This window comes from Glandiceps talaboti, chromosome 8, assembly GCF_964340395.1.
Source record: "Glandiceps talaboti chromosome 8, keGlaTala1.1, whole genome shotgun sequence".
NCBI lineage: Eukaryota > Metazoa > Hemichordata > Enteropneusta > Spengelidae > Glandiceps > Glandiceps talaboti.
Window position 1 is genome coordinate 5,857,628 of NC_135556.1, and position 20,391 is coordinate 5,878,018.

General features: G+C 35.1%; 2 protein-coding genes across 2 annotated transcripts in view; both read left to right on the plus strand.

Moving 5' to 3' along the window:
• Nucleotides 1-5,897, plus strand: part of LOC144438752 (protein furry homolog-like) — a 79,044-nt gene extending 73,147 nt beyond the window's left edge. The window contains exon 53 of the mRNA XM_078127908.1: nucleotides 371-5,897. Coding sequence (XP_077984034.1) covers nucleotides 371-522 — 152 coding nt within the window. The 3' untranslated portion in view covers nucleotides 523-5,897. The remainder of the gene's footprint in view (nucleotides 1-370) is intronic.
• Nucleotides 5,898-8,537: 2,640 nt separating this feature from the next.
• On the plus strand, nucleotides 8,538-19,118 carry LOC144438593 (uncharacterized). Its single transcript, XM_078127687.1, has 10 exons — nucleotides 8,538-8,657; nucleotides 9,637-9,775; nucleotides 11,832-11,973; nucleotides 12,425-12,631; nucleotides 13,151-13,375; nucleotides 13,843-13,998; nucleotides 14,649-14,741; nucleotides 15,108-15,267; nucleotides 16,306-16,416; nucleotides 17,340-19,118. The coding sequence occupies exons 1-10, from the start codon at nucleotides 8,627-8,629 to the stop codon at nucleotides 17,747-17,749; spliced, it is 1,674 nt and encodes a 557-aa protein (XP_077983813.1). The 5' UTR covers nucleotides 8,538-8,626; the 3' UTR covers nucleotides 17,750-19,118.
• The last annotated feature ends 1,273 nt before the right edge of the window (nucleotides 19,119-20,391 follow it).

Here is a 20,391-nt window from a genome sequence, read left to right on the forward strand (position 1 = left end):
TAAAAAAGGGGGACAAAATTGAGCAAAAGTAAACAAATCTTGTCCGATAAAATGCGACTCAAGTAGTAAAGTGTACAAGAAGTGGTAACCAATATTTCAAAAAGTTGATACATTCAGTAATAGTGTGCATACCCATGCAGTACAAATTATGTTGAAGACTTACTTTGTTATAAAAACAATTTGTAAAACCTTTGATACAATTTTAATGCCATCTTTGTTGATGTTTTGCAGCAGTTTCCTGTCTTCCTCTTTCCAACGTGTGCTTTGTGCAAAGTTTGAATTTGTGACACCACAAAATACTTTCCTCTCGTTATAATTAAAAGTACAACTGAATTTAGTCTATTTATCTTTTTTTTTTACCTATTTTCAGGTGTGCTTGTGATCACGCGACCTGAGCACGATCTCTCAGATGTATGCCGTCGACTAATGAATGTGAATATCCAACTACAGGCATCGCTTAGAATGCTTGAAAATATAACTCTGGAGACCAAAGAGCTGGAAAGCAGTAACACAAGCCAATGAAGTAAACAGATGTACAGACCATAGTATCAGCAGTGGACAAGTTTGTAAGGTCCTTACAAGGAAACCAACTACCAAAGAGTTACCATAGCGATAAACGTAATAGATTGAACATATTTATTGAACATGTACCTTTATAAATATAAAAAAGTATTTATGAAGTATAACGGAACTGGAGAGTTGTTATGAATTCAGACCTTCTATGATTAGTAGTAAATCTAAAGTTATGAATGCAGACCTTCTATGATTAATAACAAAAAAAACTGGAGCGTTATGAATACAGACTTTCAATCAATCAAGCAAAGAATTTCTATAGTGCTAAAATCCAATGCGACTTAATGTTGTATGGTGCTGAACAGGAATGAAAGTAGATTGATGTTAAAAGTTAGAAAACTTGCAGATAGATGTGTCTTGATGTTCTGCTATGATTAATAACTTAACTGGAGTTATGAATATAGACCTTTTATGATTAATAACAAAGCTGAAGTTACAAAAGCAGACCTATGATTAATAACAAATTGGGAGAGTTGTGAATGCAGACCTACTATGATTAATAACAAATTCAAACTAATGAATACAGACCGACTACGATTAATAACAAATTCAAACTTATGAATACAGACCTACTACGATTAATAACAAATCTGAAGTTACGAATACAGACTTTCTATGGTTAATACAGTGAAATTCTTTGTTCTATTTAGACTGTATTTCTTTACTGTTTTTACTGCTGTCATATTTTTTCACAGTAACATCTCATAATGTGAGTTGTTATGCACTGTAGAAATCTCCGTATAACACTAACTTGTTATTGTGAACATTCCGTTATAACAATTGTAAACGTTTATTGTATGAAGCCATAGTTTCTTCTTCAGTATATTTGTCACAATAGAGAACTTGATTTCAATTTGACCATCGTAAAATGAATGAAAAATGATTTGCATAATTTAAAAATAAATAAACATAAATTATAATAATTATGATGATAGGAAGTAATCAGTAACAACAGTATAAGACCCCTCTAGTCAATCTGCTAGTGTGAAGGATCCAGGTCACGTTATATGTCAGGTGGTATATTGTTGCCATAGTTACAGACTTACATGAAAACACGAGAAAAGTTTATAGCCAGCTGTAAAAATTTGACTATGCAATCTATGGAGTATCACTATAACAGTGGAAGCTATGTGTAATGAAGTCTGGAACTTTGCATAAGACCTTTAGAATTGTAAATTTTGATAAGTTTTTGAACTTATTGCAACAATTCTAGATATGTTACTGTGAAGATATGATACTGTAAATCAAGTAGGTGGGAAATGATATTTGATACAGTGAAGTCAAATTCTAAATGTCATGATTTTGTTAAGAAATAGGGTGAACTTGTTGAAGCAGGACTCATATTTAGATTTGGTGTGTAACGTATGAAAGACTGGTATCTGACATAAGTTTCCTTGCATGGCTGACATTAAAGTCTTACATAGTCCACTCATAGACTCAACATTAATGAAATCTTCAGACTGTGTCCTAATACTAGTTTGATTAACCTGATAAGATAATAGATTTAGCAAGCAAACAACTCTTAAATCTATTCTGTTCTTCAATATGATCCTATCTCCCCTTACTCGAGTGGATTCTTCCTAGACAAGGAATATTATGCCTGCTTACAGTAAGAATGTTTCATTTATTGGAGGGAAGGGATGGGTGATATGAGAACTTAACAGTGAAAACTTAATAATAGCAGGTGACTGTTGTTTATACCTTGCATTGTGCATCTGTCTCTTGCAATGAGTGTTCCTGCCCTCAAGGTGCTATCATACAAGCACTTTTGTTTTTATGAGTGCACTGTCTTTACTTTATTACTATACTAGTATCTATATTGATTTCTTATACAGATTGCACCAGGGAAAACACTGTTGAGGAAACTGATGTTCAGAATTTAAGAGGAGATTGTTTAAACCATAATTTATAGGTATTTTCAGTGATGAAGTTTTCATGTGATGTTTGAATTGAGCCTTTGGCATGATCATTACTTGCATTTACTGTTTTTGGTACAACACTTAGGCGCACAAAATGTATATCATAGTTTGAAACCTTTCTGATGTAGACTTTGAGGGATATCACTTCAAAAGTTTGATTTTCAACTATAACTCAAACCACTTTTATGACTGTTATTCTGGTATATGCCGATGCTGGGCCACCTTTATTGCAGAGGTGCCTATGACACTGCCCTCTACAGACTGTGTAGAGAAAGGTTGAGGTTTAAAAGGTCAGAGATCATGATATGGAATGATTGAAAAGTGAGAAGTTGTTCTTGAGTTGTATCATGTTTGCAGAGATTCAGTTCTCTAACTATTTTTGATATAACTTTTATCATCTTTTTTTTCTGTGTGCTGTTTTAGTGTTGTTGATGTATATCTATATTTAGAGTAGTTTACAAGTGTAGTTTATGTTTGCGATACTTTTTGATAGTCATAATTTTCAGAAATGGCCTTGAATAAATTTCTTTCCTTTGGAAGGTCAGGACAGCTATCTCCACCATATGATATGACATCGATGGTGAATTTATAACAAAAATTGTTACCGTTGACAAATTACAACAAATTTAACATGGCATCGTTATCCGTCAATCTCAGACATGTGGAGCACCTGCTGTCAAGCATGATATCAGATGCACTAACTCAAAACATGTTTTCCAGAGAAAGAATTTGACATGTAGGTCTTTTCTGTGATTGTGACTGTCTAATTTTGTCTCCTTACTGTCTCATACAAGGGCCCTGTGTTTTGCTAATGATGGCTAGCCTAGGACACATCTTTTTCCTGTCTGCTACCTGAAAGCAAATCCGTGAACTATGACCTACAGGTTGTGTGGTAGTTCTTTCCTCTTGTAGTGACAGCATGAACTATGAGCTACAGGTTGTCTGGTAGTTCTTTCCTCTTGTAGTAATAGCTTTGTTCCTTATGTATGTAAATTTATTAATGGCTCACTATATAGATTAAATTCTTTTTTTAAAAAGAAAAAAAAGAAGATAATTTTCTATTTGTTGTCTTTTTAGAGAGTGCAAATTTTCAAATGTTTATTTAGGTCAACTTTCTCTTTTAAAAAGGGTTTGCAATCAAGTTGTGGAAAGACTGAAACACTTTTTCTGGAGGTAAATATTCAAGGAGATTTTAATAGCGTTAAAAAGTGTGATGTTTTCTGAAGTGTCAAGTTTCCTTAAAGTCTTCTTATAGATTCAATAAACCATGATATCACAGTGGTTAAAGGGAAAGTTGAACAAGCACATATGCAAATTGGTGGGGGGGGGGGGTCGGAGGTCACACAGCAATTTCAATATCAGGTTTTGACACTACACTGCTGACATACAATATTTGCCTGATTTACATCTGGTGGGGGATCTCTTTAAAGTGAAGTTGAAACGGAAAAATCAAAAGTTTGCAACGTACCAGTATACGAATTTTCAAAATAGGAAAATGTGTGATATATAACCTGAATAAGTTTGCGTTTCTCAAGTTAAGAACAAGAACTTTTCTAAATTCTATATCTGTCATGTCAGAGCAGATATGACCTTGCTGCACTAACATGACGATATAAGAAAGAATGGAAAAATGAAAAAAAAAAGAGAAAAGATGTCTGCCATTTAAGTTTTTACTGCCTTTGGTCATGGGTGACGAGAGTGGAGATGAATGCCTCAAAAGAACAAGACTTTAATAATATGTACAAAACTATCAACATCAACCTCAAACATGATGAGATTAGAATTGGATCAGCTTTATGACACATGCAGATGGTGTATATTTAAATAAGTATTGGCTTCTTACTGCATGAGGACATTTCAATAGTTTGATTCATACATTTCACACTGTGCACCATGCATCATAGGTGCTGGTAACACAGCCATTATTTGAATCTAGCAAAAGCTATGTCATCACATTTTGTTTTCAAAAGTTTGTGTATATGTTGTTTCTTGTTCTGTTGAAACACCGATATCAACTTCTGCCCTAGTCTAGCTGCAAGACCTTTGGGCTTTCTTACGATACGATACGATACGATACGATACGATACGATACGATACGATACGATACAAGTGACCAAAGGTTGCTTTATCGAGGGTTGAACTTGAGTGTTTGAGTATCAGAAGAAAGCCCAAAGGTCTAGTCGCAAGACTACTTCTGCCCATGCCTTGGGGAAGTAAAAAAATAATGTGTGCATTAGCTATGCATGTTGTCCCATGATGTATCATATGTAGTTTTCCAGCATTGTTTTGAAAACAGAAAATAAGAGAGGGCAAGCCTTTCGCATGTTTAATGGTTGTACAATGTTTGTGCCCATTCATGACCCCCCCCCCCCCCCCCAGTTGTATTAAAGAATGGAGCTGGGAAGCAATGGAATTACAATAAAATAACTGCTGTGAGGTCAAAGGTTAACTCATGTTTATGTGTTTATTAACTCATTTACTCAGGTCCTTTACTTTTTCTGATGTGTAAAGCAATGGAGATGATACTTCCAGCATTTACTGAAAAGGAATTATTTGAATTTTCTGCATGCAATCATGCCAAACTTGGTAACCATGACGACTGCTAACACTTCTCTTAAGTGATTAGCAATGATTAACTATTTTTCTTTGTTGATTGGATGTCAGTAGATGGGTGTAAACATATATTTGGGGCACACTTAGGGAGTCCCTTTTTCAGTCAACTAGTATAAAGTTTAACTTTTTATGAGTTGCCAATTTTGAAAAATGGGTGAAAGTTGTTACTTGTACAAATTCCATTGTTGTTGTAATGACAAATTTAAACACTTATTGGGAAATATATTTCAATTTATCCATGTTTGGTGATTTGTTGTCCATATTTGGGCATGTGTTGTCCTTTTGGAGTCAGTTACTGTCCTTATTTGGTCATTTGTTGTCCTTATTTGGTCAGTAATTGCCCATATTTGGTCAAGGCAAGAAAAGATTATAGATTGATGTGACAGCTGTTCTACATACTGCTTGCCAACAAGCTAAATGCTATGGCCCTTTTATACCTCCACAAAACAAAATGGCTGCCCAGTGAGGTATTGTCATGGTTGTGACAACTTCCATCCATTCAAAATGGCTGACTTTGAAATCTAGTGTTGTGTATCAGTGTTGTACATTTGATTTATAAAAAGTGTAAGTTATTGTTCTTATTTCAGTTTACAGAGTGTTGTAAAATTCTATTGTAATGAATTATCCTAAAAACATATTTACCCAAGAAAAGGTTTGCTGATATTTGACTATAAACGTTTTAGTACATGGCTTAGCAAGACAAACGCTGGTCACCTAGTTTGATTTGATTCAATAAAAAAAACATCATTTACTCCAGATGTTGTTCAGTTGTATAACAGAATAATAAAGAATATGACAAAATAATCATATATAGATGTGTATTGTGTATTTATATGTGTATGTTAGAGTTTGCATATTTAGGAGTGCATACATACATACATACATACATACATACATACATACATACATACATACATACATACATACATACCATACATACATACATGCATGCATTCATGCATACATACATACATACATACATACATACATACATACATACATACATCACAGTGATAGAGGGACTGCACATGTACATAATGTGTGTACATGTGTGTGGGAGGAGAATGAGTTTGCATATACTAGTATGTGAATGTGTATGTATATCACTAAGTCCATCTGTGAGAGAGAATTCCAACTGCAAGCAGGTAGATGCTTAGCTAAGCAGTTTTTAGCACAACTGAACTGAGAGGTTCAGTACACTGCTATAGTCATGGTGTAATGTGTGTGTACGCGTGTCTGTGTATGTATGTAAACGACGTTTGCCTCGGTTTTTGGTGGAGACATTGCTTTTGAAGTCTTGCTGCTAGACCCCTTTGGATTTTCTGCTCACTGTCAAGGTGACCAAAGGTCACATTTGTGAGGGCAATTGTATACCACCTTTCAGAAACAGTGTTGAGAAGAAAGCCCACAGTCTAGCAGCTAGACTATTGCTTTTGGTGTGTATATTGAAAACTGTTCAAATGAAAATGATTGCAGTCAGAGATGTGTATTAGGGGAGAACCATTTGATTTCGGGGGGGGGGGGGTATGGAGGATTTTGAGAAGAAAAAAATTGTTTCAGGTGAACCAGAAAAAAAAAATTGATCCTGTAATGGCTTGAGAAAAAAAAATTGTCATAACAGACAGAAGTGAAAAAAAAAATTGTCACAATGCACCAGAAATGAGCAAATTTGGAAACCTTATTCTCATGTATTCTTTGGTGGCGCAAATGTTTTTAATACAAGTATAAATTCCTGTTTTTTTCCAGCACTTATCATTAAAGCATGTACTAAATAGCTCTACATGTACTTTAAACCCAAGTGCACACAAAGTTTTTCTTTCCTTTTCTGACCCAAGAAAACATATTTCAGGATTTTTGTTGCAATATCTCAATGACACACAGTCAATATATGAAGGGGACTATTTGGCTTTTGTAAATTAAGACAATTTAAAAAACAAGACAGGAGTCAATAAACTAGTGTTAAAATCAATATATTTTTCTTTCAACATAAATCTCATAAAAATGTACAAATAAATCTTTCTCAAGTTGACAATGAAAATTGAGGAACAACAAATATAATGAAATACAAAAAATAATATCTTCCCTGAGAACTTCGAGGAATTGACTGATTCAAAGAAAAGCAGGTTTAGTACTGATCAGAGCTGATTTTGGAACTGTTCTATAATTTAAAGTTGTAATTTAACGTTTTCACACAAAAAATTATTTTCCCCTTGATTTGCATCTTAAAGCTAAGTATCCTAAAGCTATTAGTTAAACTGTATTTTTCTACTTCTTATGTCTGTATTGTGCATTTATCTTGTTTTGTCTCTGTACGTTTTTTGAAAATTTAAAAGCAATAAAAAGTTGAAAAAAAAAATCTACTCTAATAAATGTGTCTCTATTTATGCAATGCCTTGGGATTGGAAGATGGACCTTTACGGCAAAGGTTTTCTGGCAGAAAAAACATATTCCATAACTCTTATTAATGAGATGTCTTCTCTTCCCTCCATCTTGTTTTCTAAACAGTGCAACAATATCGGGCGAGTGGTTGGTAGACAGACGTCTTTCGTACTAACTGCTAATTCTTCTACTTGAACAGAACAAGTAATTTAGAGGTACAGTTGTGAACCATTGTGACGTGGTATAGGTATGAACAACGCATTACAAACTTAATGACTAATTAAAAAAAAATTGCACTGCTACTCCATTTGGGGAAAAAAATGATGCAGGACTGACAGTAGAAAAAAAAATTGCTGTCACTCTGACTGGAAAAAAAATTGGCTCCCATACCTACTTCCTCCATACCCCCCCCCCCCCCAGAAATCAAATGGTTCTCCCCTTACTACATGTAGATGAGTATTAATATGTAATTTTTGAACCTTGTCATACTGATTAGTTCCTCATTTGATAATTTCCATCAGTGTGGTATTATTACAGATATAAATAACTCTATAGTCCTTTGTACATGTACCTCAGTTTGCCTCGTTTAGCTGCTGGCTGTTTATGCTACGTCTTAGCTTTAACTATGGCTGACATTGGTTTTAATCTCAAATGAGTCTCATAATAGTGTAGCGCAACCCATCATCTAACTCACTCCAGAGGGAAATCTTCAATATCCATTCTTGTATACTTGATATCCATGCAACTATACAGGTCTAGCTCCTCTCGTCAGTAAGTTTCTTAAAATCTGTTTTAATTTGGTCGTCAGAACTGAAGGAGAAATTGTATTTTAGACAAATGTATCTAGTATGCAGTTTGAAATGTTAGTTATCAACTTTGTCCCATGATATACATTTCTTTTTAGTAACACAAATACATGACTTTCCGTAGAAAGTGCCAGTCCGAAGGGAATTACAATATGAACTCTCAAAAGAGGGCGCCAGACTTGTGAAGCGGATAATAACGTCATACATTTAGCCGGTCACATGACGGGGATTGCCTCATCATTTGGACTACCGCTACCGATCGTAATGGTCGGTAAATAACGAGACCGACGATTAGAAATGTAACTACTCACAGTGTGACGGTTATGAGAGAACGTTATGTGGAGAATATTGCAAAACGTACAGAGAGGTAAGTGTTGTTGAATTAATAGCCACGGTGATACATGATTTGTTCGCACTGGGATCCGAATACACGTTTTCAAACGTGCAAACAAATCATCACTGACAGTGTGTGTATTTAATATAGCATCCGTCAGTCTGTGATAATGGTCGTTATTTCGACCAAGTTACAAAATAAATACTACTATATTATCTGTAGAGTCTCAAAATCGAACAGTTCTCATATGCCTTAATTTCATAAACTCATGGGGAACCAGATATTGGCTTTACACAGTCTGTCGATGTCGTGCATGCACAAAATGGCGAACAACTTGAGCGCAAGCAAGGATCGTCAACTAAACTTTTAAAGTACATATTAAAAAACAAACAGAACATTTTGATAATATAATTGGGTTGTCAAAATTACAATAACAACAAATAAGTGTCTAAACAAAATCTTATTTCAGTGATGCGGTATATTTTGCGAAAATGTCGATCAAATACCGGCCCCGGCCGATTCCAAGATCGTCAGTCGCAAACACCGTACATTCTTATTTACATATCACAAAGCAACACTGACATTGATTGGCTGAGATTGAAGGTGTTGTCCCTACGTCATAGGGAAACATCACATGAGCTAAGTAATTTGCATAAGATTCAATACACTGAAAGCTAACCTCGAAGCATAGACGTTTATGCCCAAAGTAAATCTGTAACAGAATTATTTTAAATTTTTCCTCAAACAGAGCAGTTTAAAATATATGTACAATCATTAAAGTTATTCATAAATGATACATTTATCAAAATGTAAACATGATCAAATGAATGAAAATGAGAATATCACAAAAAACTTAATAATAAAGTTTTGAAATTTTCTTTGTTGGTTAATAAGTCTATATTACTAAATATTATTAGTACATGACACCTGTTCATTAGAATATTATAATGAGGTCGTAGTTCAATCGAGATGACAATGCCATGACTTGTTTTGTTATAATATAATCTTACAGGGTTTAGACAAGTCCATCATAGCCAGCCTCTTCGTACCACCAATGTCTCACAACAGAGTAAGAAGAGAGAGGATGAAGCCGGTGAGGTGATTTCTAGTCGTCAACCGGAGTCTAAACATACACAGGTCCACATTGCAAGGTAGGTAAAGACATCATACGTGTATCAGTTTTTAGATGCATATAATATAGAGACTAGGATGAATGGAATGACTGGATTGTATAGAAAAGAGACATAACTGTATTAAAGTTTTAAGAAAACAGAGAAAAGTTTCATCATGTTTATTTCATCATTGTGAACTGCAGACTCTTTTACAACTAGTAACACTGAAGTAAAGCACTTTCTCTGTGTGCTACACTCCATTTTTAGCATTCATATCAAGTGCAAAGGTATACTGTTTCAATTGGTTTATTTACAAGCCTAGCATGTGACCTTTCTAATGTGGTCAATGAAACAGTATACTTTTACACTTGATATGGATGTTATAAAAACGATTGTGAGACATACACAAAACACTTTACTTTGGTGTTATGGGTTGTACAGCACTGTCCAAGACTGTAGATGTCATTTAGTTATTGTATAATACTTATTATGCATACACATTGGAGAAGGTTTCAATCTTTTTTTTTTTTTGCTTTCTTTGAATGAAATATTCAAGTTTCATCAACTATATGCCAGGTTTTTTGTGAGAATTTAATAGCCCAATCTCTTCAACATATCATGTGTACTAAAATCATGTACAATATTCATGTACATGTATGAGTAGATCACTATTATAAGCAAATCCTAAAATTATGTAGGTCAAGTTCATTGACCTTGTGTGACCTAACTTCACCCAGTAACCAGTACTCAGCAGACAAGTTCGCTATCTTCTACATGTGTATGTCTCACTATATTGTAACATAACATGTACATGTACGTAGTGGGAATTCCCCAACTATAATTGGAATATTCTGATGCAAGATTTCTAAGCAATGTACTATGGTGGCTTATGCTAATGTACATTGACTAGATAGCTTAGAATTCAATGACTTTTGACACATTAACACTGTAGATAAAGTTTGGCTTTAGATGTAGCACCTCCTTCCGTGTTGAATTTCCCCTTCTTGTAAAGGCTGCACTAGTAACTGGAGTATTATTTTTGGATCAGTTGTCCAACAGTATATTCACTATAAACTGTTAAAATAATCAGACAATGTGCATGTTAATTAGGGCTCAATTGTATCCAGAAGTAGTACACAGGTTGAACTCATCGGGGCCAGGGCACTGATTGTTGGGTGCAGACCTGCACTTTAATTTGATTGCATTTATTGTGCCATATTATGTGTACAGACTACAGTTAGACAAATACATTTACTCACTGGTAATTCAATACTGTGCAGACTAAGCCATTATATTTAACAAGACAGTTTTTTTTTAAAGAATGGACCAGTTGCAGCTAGTGCAAGTTTTAATTAGAATATTCTATGCACACAATTTCTAGTGACACCAAAATTTGGTGTTCCCCTATCTCTTACTATGTGGTGACTCACCAGAAATGCCAGTTTTTCCTCATTTTGACTCACAACAACAAAATTTGGCAATCATTAGAGGGCAGACTGATTCTGATGCAATATGTCCAAGCAGTACTCTATAGTGGTTTTTGTATGTTGTGTTATTTAGAAGTGAAAGTAGTAAAGGAGAGGAGATACATGACTAGACTGTTGAGAATTCAAAGAATTTTGTCACATTTAATAATAGTGAAGATGAAGATTTTGAAATAAACCACACAATTTTGAAACCAAGAAGGCATTTCTTTCACAAATTTTTTTCAACAAATTTTTAGTAAAGCCAGTGTTTGAATATCACATTTCTGCATTAGTTCTGTCTCAACTATGGAGTCATGTGATATACCAGTAAAGATTGGTTAGGAATTATTCTTCTGTTGAGGACCATTATTCCCTCTACATTGAACATGTAGCTCCATTGTTAGTCAGACGTCTGTTTTTCTCACCGAAATTTCAACTATTATTGGACATTGGAAACTGATACTAATGACCTTTGACCCTGTAAGAACAGTACAAGACAAATACAATGACACACTGATACATAGAGGAAGTTTTGCTCTAAATTTTATGAACCTGGTCAAAAGTAATAACAGGTTTACAATAACTGCCAGTATTCATGATTTGTTTAAATTTATGATTTTGAACATTAGGTTTCACTCGAGAGTACACTCAGAATCATCCGGACACAAACATGGCGGTGACAACGAAAGAGAAGACTGGAGAAGCTTTAAACAGCATTTCAATTGGTCATCATGTGACCAGAAGACCAGGATATGTGAAGCTATGGGATGGGTAAGTTGGAAGTAGTAGAGATTAGATGTGTGAAGCCATTTGATTGGTGAATGAATGAGTTGTACAGACTGGATGTGTAAAGCTTTTTGATTGGTAAATTGGATGTATCATTGACAGAGATGTAAAATGATTACATCATCTTTCTACTTATGTGTTGTCACTGACATGTCATGAATTGAAAATAGTGGAGTGGTCTTTTAAAACAACTAAAATCATCTAAGGACCCAAACTAGATATGTGAACACAGTAATTGTCTTTGTATAATGATAAGTTTTCAAGTATAAATTAAAAAAAAAAACATTCTCATATATTTTCACAAATTTTCAATTCTTTACTCTCGAGTGTAGAAATTTGAATTTGAATGAATTTTCTGTGTTACATGCCAAATTTTTCATAGTTATGAATTCCGTTCTTCATAGTTTGAATTCTGATTCTTGTTTCTTGCCATCAGGGAACCGCCATCGTTGTTGGTTTACAGCTTTGTCGACAGCTAGGAAGAATAAACTGGTGGTCAGACGACGATGAAAAACAACGTTTTCAACGTGCAGTCTATAGATTTGCATATGCTATGCCAAAATATGTCGGCGGGCGTCCAACAACACGTGCAAGTATCCTCGCAGAAGGGAAGAACCAACAAGATACTGGGAAGACAAAAACAGTGAGTTGACATCAAACCTTGGCATAAAATATATAACTTAGATAACAGAGACAATCATTGCATGACTATTTCCATATTGATGCCAGAAAATGTTGCAGGCTGTGTGCTTAACTGTTGTACACTGTATATAGTAAGAAAATAGAATGCTGTGTTAGCAGTTTATTAGATATCAGGTAGTCTGTAAGATACATGAGGTCAGAGCGCCCTCGTTGGCCTTACCTCTCACCAGTGAGGGCAGACCAACACAATATCTTATACTTACAGTCTCGCCATCAGACTGATGTTAGAAACAAACAACGTTGGAATTAAACTAAAACTCTGAATTTATAGTTTCCAATTAAAGAATATTTCAATTCCTTCATCATTTGACTGCATATTAAATCATGAGTGTTGCGAGAATGCCAGCATTTATACTAAAATATGGAAATATATTGTTAAATATGGAAATATGTTATAAAATATGCCTAAAATACTGTTATAATTGTATACCTTTTTTTTATTTTACAAAACACTTAACAGCCTGGAGAAATTCTAGATGAAGCATCAACCCACTTTGAATACCTTGCCAATGAAAGCACTGGATCTGTTCTCAATATAGTTGGACTTAGCCAAGTACAAGATGGTAGTCTAGTGAAAGCTGCTGAACAGTTCCGTTTGGCCTCTGATTTAGGCTATACTAAGTCTCTCTATAACTTAGGACTGTGTTATGAGCAAGGCATAGGAGTTACAAAGAGTCTTCAAAAAGTAGGTGATCTGGTATTATTTTGTTCGTCTAACCACAAGTGTTTTCCTATGTGTATAATAGACACTGTATATACTCATCATATCAGAAGATAGATATATCCAGAATAATACCTAGTGAATGTTTTGTTTAAATTCAGTTAGTGTTTTGGCCTGTGTATACATACATACATACATACTGATATGTATAGCCAGGGGTCCATTCAATGTCTAGTCGTGGGAACACACATTTGGCCTAGGGTGCATTTCAATTTCATAATCAGGTTCCATTACAATTTGCCTATGCTCAAAAAGAGCAAGACAATGATAGTGTAGTAAAACAAAGTGTGGGATGAGCCAGAAAAGTCTTGGAAGAGTGATTTCCCAAAATATATTCATTGTCAGTCCTACACAGTGCACACGTTATCTGTTTACAAAACAGAAGTGTGACATTATAAAATTTCACAATTTCTTGCCTCGTGTCTTGACAGGCAGCAGAATATTACAAGTTAGCAGCAGAGAAGGGTCATCCAATGGCTTTGTATAATCTAGCTGTGTTTTATTTACTTGGCTTGGGTGGTTTACCTAAAGACACACATAAAGCTGTAGAGTTGATGGAAGAAGCAGCAGAGAAAGGGCTCCAACAGGTAAGGAATGCTTGTCCAGGGTCCATGAAATGTTTGTTGAAGGTCTAAAAAATGTTTCCAGGGTTCAAAATTTGTTTGTCCAGGGTCCAATAAATTTTTTTTTTCGGGATCCATGAAGTGTTTTCTTTAGAGTCTTCAAACTGTGAAACAGAGGTACATGGAATGGTTTGTCCTGGTTCTAAATGTTACCCAGTAGAGTCCATGAAGTGTTCATCTGGGGTTCATGAAATGTTTGCCCAGGGTCCAAAAAGAATTTGTCCAGGGTCCATGAAGTGTTAGTTCAGAGTCCTTGAAATGTTCATCTGGGGTTCATGAAATGTTTGCCCAGGGTCAAAACAAAATTGGCCAGGGTCCATGAAGTTTTAGTTCAGAGTCCTTGAAATGTTCATCAGGGGTTCATGAAATGTTTGTCCAGGGTCTAAACATGGCTTATCTTTTCCACAGATAAGAGTATGACTGATAGACAATATGCTTTATCAAAACATGTTGTGATCCTGCTATGTGTTTGGATTGAAAGTTTCACCACTGATTTTCACCAAGTTCCAAAAACAAGTTTCAAATACAGCAATGCATTCATTCTCTCAAAGAAAAGATTTGATAGAAGTACTATTACCTTATTAATATTAAATTAATTTCTATGTCATTGACAGGCCCAAGTATACATGGGCATTTACTATACAGAGGAACCACATCAGGACATGGATAGAGCTGTTACTTTCTTTGAGGAAGGGTGTAAAGAGGAGGTAAGATCACATATTATCAACCTACCCCTCTCCTGTATCACATTCCTTTATATATATCAATGATGTCAAGGACTTATAAATGAAGCACCTTCTGCTAAAACTGAAAGAAAAAAGTAGAACATTTCACACAGAGGAATTTCCATGTCAATTTCATTTAAAAAAATCTTGTTCCAAGTTTGATATCCATAATTTTTTCTCAAATGATTCAGTACTATTAACCCATACCATTGTGTATGAACCTCATATAAATATACCAAGATACTGCATCATTCTATAGTTAGTACTGTTCAACTCACTTGAGATAGCACTCCACTGATGTACCAACAGGTCAATTCTAACTTTCTCTAATTTAACTTGTACACATAGGATGCAGAGAGTCAGTATTATTTGGGTATATGTTATGAGCAAGGCTGGGGAGTTGTTACTAATGAAGCCAAAGCAGCAGATTTGTATAGCAAGTCAGCAAAGCAAGGCCACTCAGCTGCACAGTATAACCTAGCCATCTTTCATGAACTTGGAATGGGTGGTAAGTAGTTCTATATATAACTCTGTATGGTAGGATTTCATACTGAGTAGATATGGAGAGGTAAACAGTTTCAGCGTTACCACCAAGCCATGTTGGAATAGATAGTTCCATAAGATGATTTTTTCAAAGTTGCATATATAAATATATATAGCAGTGATTACTTGCACTGATGTGCTTGTACATACATGTACCATTGGTATTTCAGAGCAATTCTGCAACCATTATTGCATACCTGTAGAGCACAGTCATTATTACCTGACCCCATGATGCATGAGTGCCAGTATGGGAGAGGGAGAAGAGTACTTGCACTCATGTTTGTGGTGTTTTCTGTTGCATTTTAAACTTGCTATGCTTGTGAAATTATGGCTGCAGAGAACACTACAAGCATTCACACACAGATATCTTTAGTACACCACAGGGGCACGGAAGCTTCATATCATGAGGTTCTGTCCTGGTGTATTCTTTCCTTTTTGCTGGATGTAATAGGTTGACTACCTTATTTACAGAACATAAAGTTGTGTTGATGTAAAATGTTGTATTCAAGATTAAGACAGAAACACTTCTGGAAAAAATGAACATTTCCATGGTATTAAATTTGACAAAGACTAAAGTAAGCTAATGATCAAAGCATAGGGTATTATCAAAGGTAAATGCTACTGAAATAACAAAAGGCATTTTCACAAGCTTCTGGTTCTGAGGTCATTTCACCCAATAGTGCTCATAACCTTCAAAGGCAATAATGTAAAAATAATCATGAATATTGATGTTATGCTATTACATATGCATACCTACTGACTCTCATGAGACAATACATGTCAATGTCAAGGACTTCCTCTGAACAATTAATTAGGAACAAGTTTCAACTTTTCGGCAGTTGTGCGTAATGTAAGTGATATAAAATCATGATTGAAATGACTTTCCAGAACCCAAAGTTTACAAAAATGCCTTTTTTTTTCCTGCAGTGATGTTCCTAGGAAATAATAATACTACATTGATTTATGCATATATTTTGATACACATTTTATTGCTTACATTTAGGGCTTCCTGAAAACAGAGAGTATGCCAGAGAACTGTACAAAGAAGCTAGTCAAGCAGGATTAGAGGCGGCAACTCAAAGTTTGGAGAGAATGGAGGACGAAGACAGGCAGAGTAAGTATACTAATGATACTCTAGGTACAGGGGGTGAGGGTGTCATATGAAATATAAATGGGGGGGGGGGGGGTTATAATGTACCTTTATATGAAACTCTATAGCAGATGGGTTTGATATTTTTGTGTGTGTACCTGTGCAAAAATTATCATTATAATGGGTCAGGAAATCTGCAGTGTGTTTCAGAATATGACTATACAAGTCATGTAACTCCAACATGCTCAGTGTCAAATTTGAACATGTACTGTCAAAATCTCAATACAGGGTGACATTTACCTGGTACATATACTGTAATGTACATTCTCAATTTGAAAATCAACGTCTTTTTAGACAATCCTGTACAATTATTTATTGTTGTGTTTTGCATGAAATCAGAAAACGAAAAGGTCATTTTATCCATCTAAACTTGATTATCTAGGCCATACTTTGATGTAGATAACTAAGTTTACGTAGGTACAACCAAATAGGCCTTTCCAAAATTTGCCATGGTGGCACTCTACTTCCTGTCTGTGTGTACCTTGGGGTATACATGGTATAGGTTACTTGGTTAAATCATAGAGCGCTGCTGCTTTCCTTGATGTCTGAACAATATGAAAAACATCCCTGATTTACACTTCTACAGAACACGCAGAGACATATCTCTTAAGTAAGGGTACTATAAGTTGATGATACCCCCAATTTGGACGAGGGCGCTGTATTCTCAATTTCCTGTTTGCAGTCTGAAATGACCAGTTATGTAATTGACAGTCAACAACCCATAATTCAACTTGTGTGAATGTGAATGAAGTATACTAGTTGAGCCCACACACATACAAAGCTGCTTGCCTTCCCTGAATGTACCAAATTTCAATACAGTAGTTTTACTTTTATGTGCAAATGTTTCATGATTGAATATTCATACTTCCTTTGTTCTATTTTCACAGGATTGAAACATGACAGTGTAAAGTTATCACAAAGAGAAACAGTAACATTACCTGACACAAAATCTACCTCCCAGTCCAAGATGACTGAGAAACAAAGATCACTGCATGTGTCAATGTCATCTCCATCTTTGTCAAGTATGGTACAACAAAATGATGATGATCATCACCGAGAACAATATAATAAACCCGAGTGGTTGAACACTGGATCTATTTCCGTACTCGATTTGTTTATTCCAAGGATCTTTAAAGGACTTCCTACACCACTGAAGAAAAACAGTGAAAGTCTGAATGAAATAAACAGTAACTTTGATAGAGGAGAATGGTTGAAAGAGTATGGGGTGTATGACACTGGATCATTTCAGATGGAAAAACAACCACTCAAAGGTTCATTTAGTGTTGCAGTTATCTAGAAGTTGGTATACATTGCTATAGAAATGACAACTGACTGTGGTGTACAGCACAGAAACCCAAATCTGTTTAGTTTAATAGAAACAAACAAACAAACATGGTTATCTGCTTCAGGGAAACCCAGATGGATTTTGTATGTAGCAGAGAAACATATGGTAGTCTCGTACAGAAAACCTGATGGGGATATCAACTATAGAAAATCACATGGCTGTCAGCTACAGAAAAACCATGGGAGCTGTATAAAACCCATGGCTGTCTACAGATAAAACACGAGTGAGATTTTCAGTAGAGAAACTCATGGAGATCTGCTTGTTTTAAGAGCTTGGCATTATTCTTTGGGCATTTTGGTTAGGTCTATCACAGTCATCTCATACGGACATTAACAACTCATATCCAGTCTTGATATGAAATGACCTGATTACATATGAGATCAGCAGAAAAATCTCAAATCAAGGGAAGTTCTATGTGATTCAATATTTGGATCATATGTTATGGTGACATTTTACCATCTCAAATATGAAACTATTATTTGTTTTTGTCCTTTTCAAGTAATTTCAGTGAATCAGTACTACGTTTGCCACTATGATTATTTGTGACAAATTGTATCACCATAGGAATAATATTCCATATTCTGGTTTATTAAATGCTCATTTTGCAGTCATTTTGAAAAGAAGTGCCACAGAGGGCGCTCACATGTGGATATAGGGCTATATCGATTTAGCATGGCAGTACACAAAGCAGTCAACAAAGTGTGGCTTAAAAACTTTGTGAACTCCTAAATATAATTTGATCTGAAACAAAGTTAGCAGAATACTTTGACTAATTGAGAAGGCAACCAACTTAAGCCTTGAAACAGTGGGAAGCGATGATTTTTTGTAGAGGTTAGCAATAGTACCAGACTATCATGCCCCTCCCTTCTGGTCCAAAAGCTGTCTGAACAGCACTCCTAGTGGCCAAACTATTTGATCTTTTGTCTTTGGGATAACTAGAACATGGTGTATTGGTCAGTGTTAAAGAACAGTTGATAACATTTTTTGTCATATGTACTGTCAAAAATTATAATTTCATTTGATTTAATTTCTAAATAATTTTATAAAACTGTGTGGCAAGTGATGCTTTACTGGCACTATGTTTCTTTTTTGAGAAAATCCTAAAAAAATGTGGCATTGAATTTTACTGAAGTATTCTTAACATTAGTTGATTTTATATACAAGTTAGAAATCTCAGCTACTGAAGTTAAACAAGTAGCTGAACTATATTTACAATGTATGATACTCCACAATTTTGATGGGATGGATGAAAAGAGTGGAAATCCATGTGGTGAGTGAAACTTGAGTCTCTTAATGAATGTCAATGAATGCACAAGATTTTGTAATGGTTTTTATGAAATAAAGACATATACAATTTTACCTTTTGTCAAATCTGCGTCTTTAGCTTTAGCACCATACATGTAATATAACAGTAATGTGAATTTATTGTGCGCCTTTCCTCCGGAGAGCTCAAGGCGTTCACAATTATTACCCTGGCACGGAATATTGGTGTTAATTTTGACAATAACCATATGCTGAACCATCACATTAATGATACATGCAATTCCATTTATAATCATCTTCATCGGATCAGATCCATCAGGAAGTATCTAACAAATAAGACCTATCATACATTAATCCATGCCATTTTGTCAACCAAGCTGGATTATGGCAATGCGTTACTCTACGGACTTTCTAATAATTCTATCACTCTTTGTCAACGAGCTCAGAATACAGCTGCTAGAATAATCACTCATTCAAGGAAATTCACCCATATCTCACCCATCCTTCAAGACCTACATTGGTTGCCAGTTCGCTTCAGGATAAATTACAAGATTCTTCTGCTTACTTACAAAGCCCTACACAATAAAAAGCCCCAGGATGCATCAGTGATTTGATTAAGTCATACACACCACAACGTTCCCTCCGTTCGATTAATAAGGGCTTGTTGGTCTCAACAACATTTAACAACAAGACGTATGGTAGCCGTCCTTTTTCAAACTGTGCTCCAAAACTTTGGAATGGCTTACCACAAGAAATTCGTCAGTCATCAAATCTGGAAACTTTAAGGACAAATTGAAAGCACATCTTTTCAAACTAGCATATTGTGTGGATTGACCCTTTCAAGCGCAATTGAACAGAACTAATCTTTTGGAACCTGGCACTATAGAAATTCTTCATGATTGATTGATTGATTGGTTGAATTATGGTTCAAATCTTGCTCAACGACTTTAGCCATTCAGAAACAAACAAATGGGGCTCGAACCTACAACCTGCAGATTCCAAGCCAGTCACGCTAACCATTCACCCATCATGACTCCACAAATTCATGATGTTATGAGTTATGCTGACAATTTACAAAGAAAGAATGTGTCTTGTTTATATATATCTTCCAGAGTCGGTCACTAATGATATTTCTATCCAGATACAGATTCAAAATCTAGAGAAATGTACCAAAAATAGTCAAAACACAAAGCATGTTGAATATTACTAATTTTATTCTCCTTATTACTATCATACAACTATCTTCTGCAAGGCTTTCATCCATCCTGAAAAAATCGACAATGTGTACATTGTAATCATCATATCTTACACACACATCAATCTTTGCCTCA

Coding starts and splice junctions, on each gene's coding strand:
- LOC144438593 (XM_078127687.1), top strand. CDS start 8,627: ATGTGGAGAATATTGCAAAACGTACAGAGAG. Junction 11,974..12,424: donor TATGTGAAGCTATGGGATGG/GTAAGTTGGAAG, acceptor TCTTGCCATCAG/GGAACCGCCATCGTTGTTGG. Junction 13,999..14,648: donor CAGAGAAAGGGCTCCAACAG/GTAAGGAATGCT, acceptor TGTCATTGACAG/GCCCAAGTATACATGGGCAT.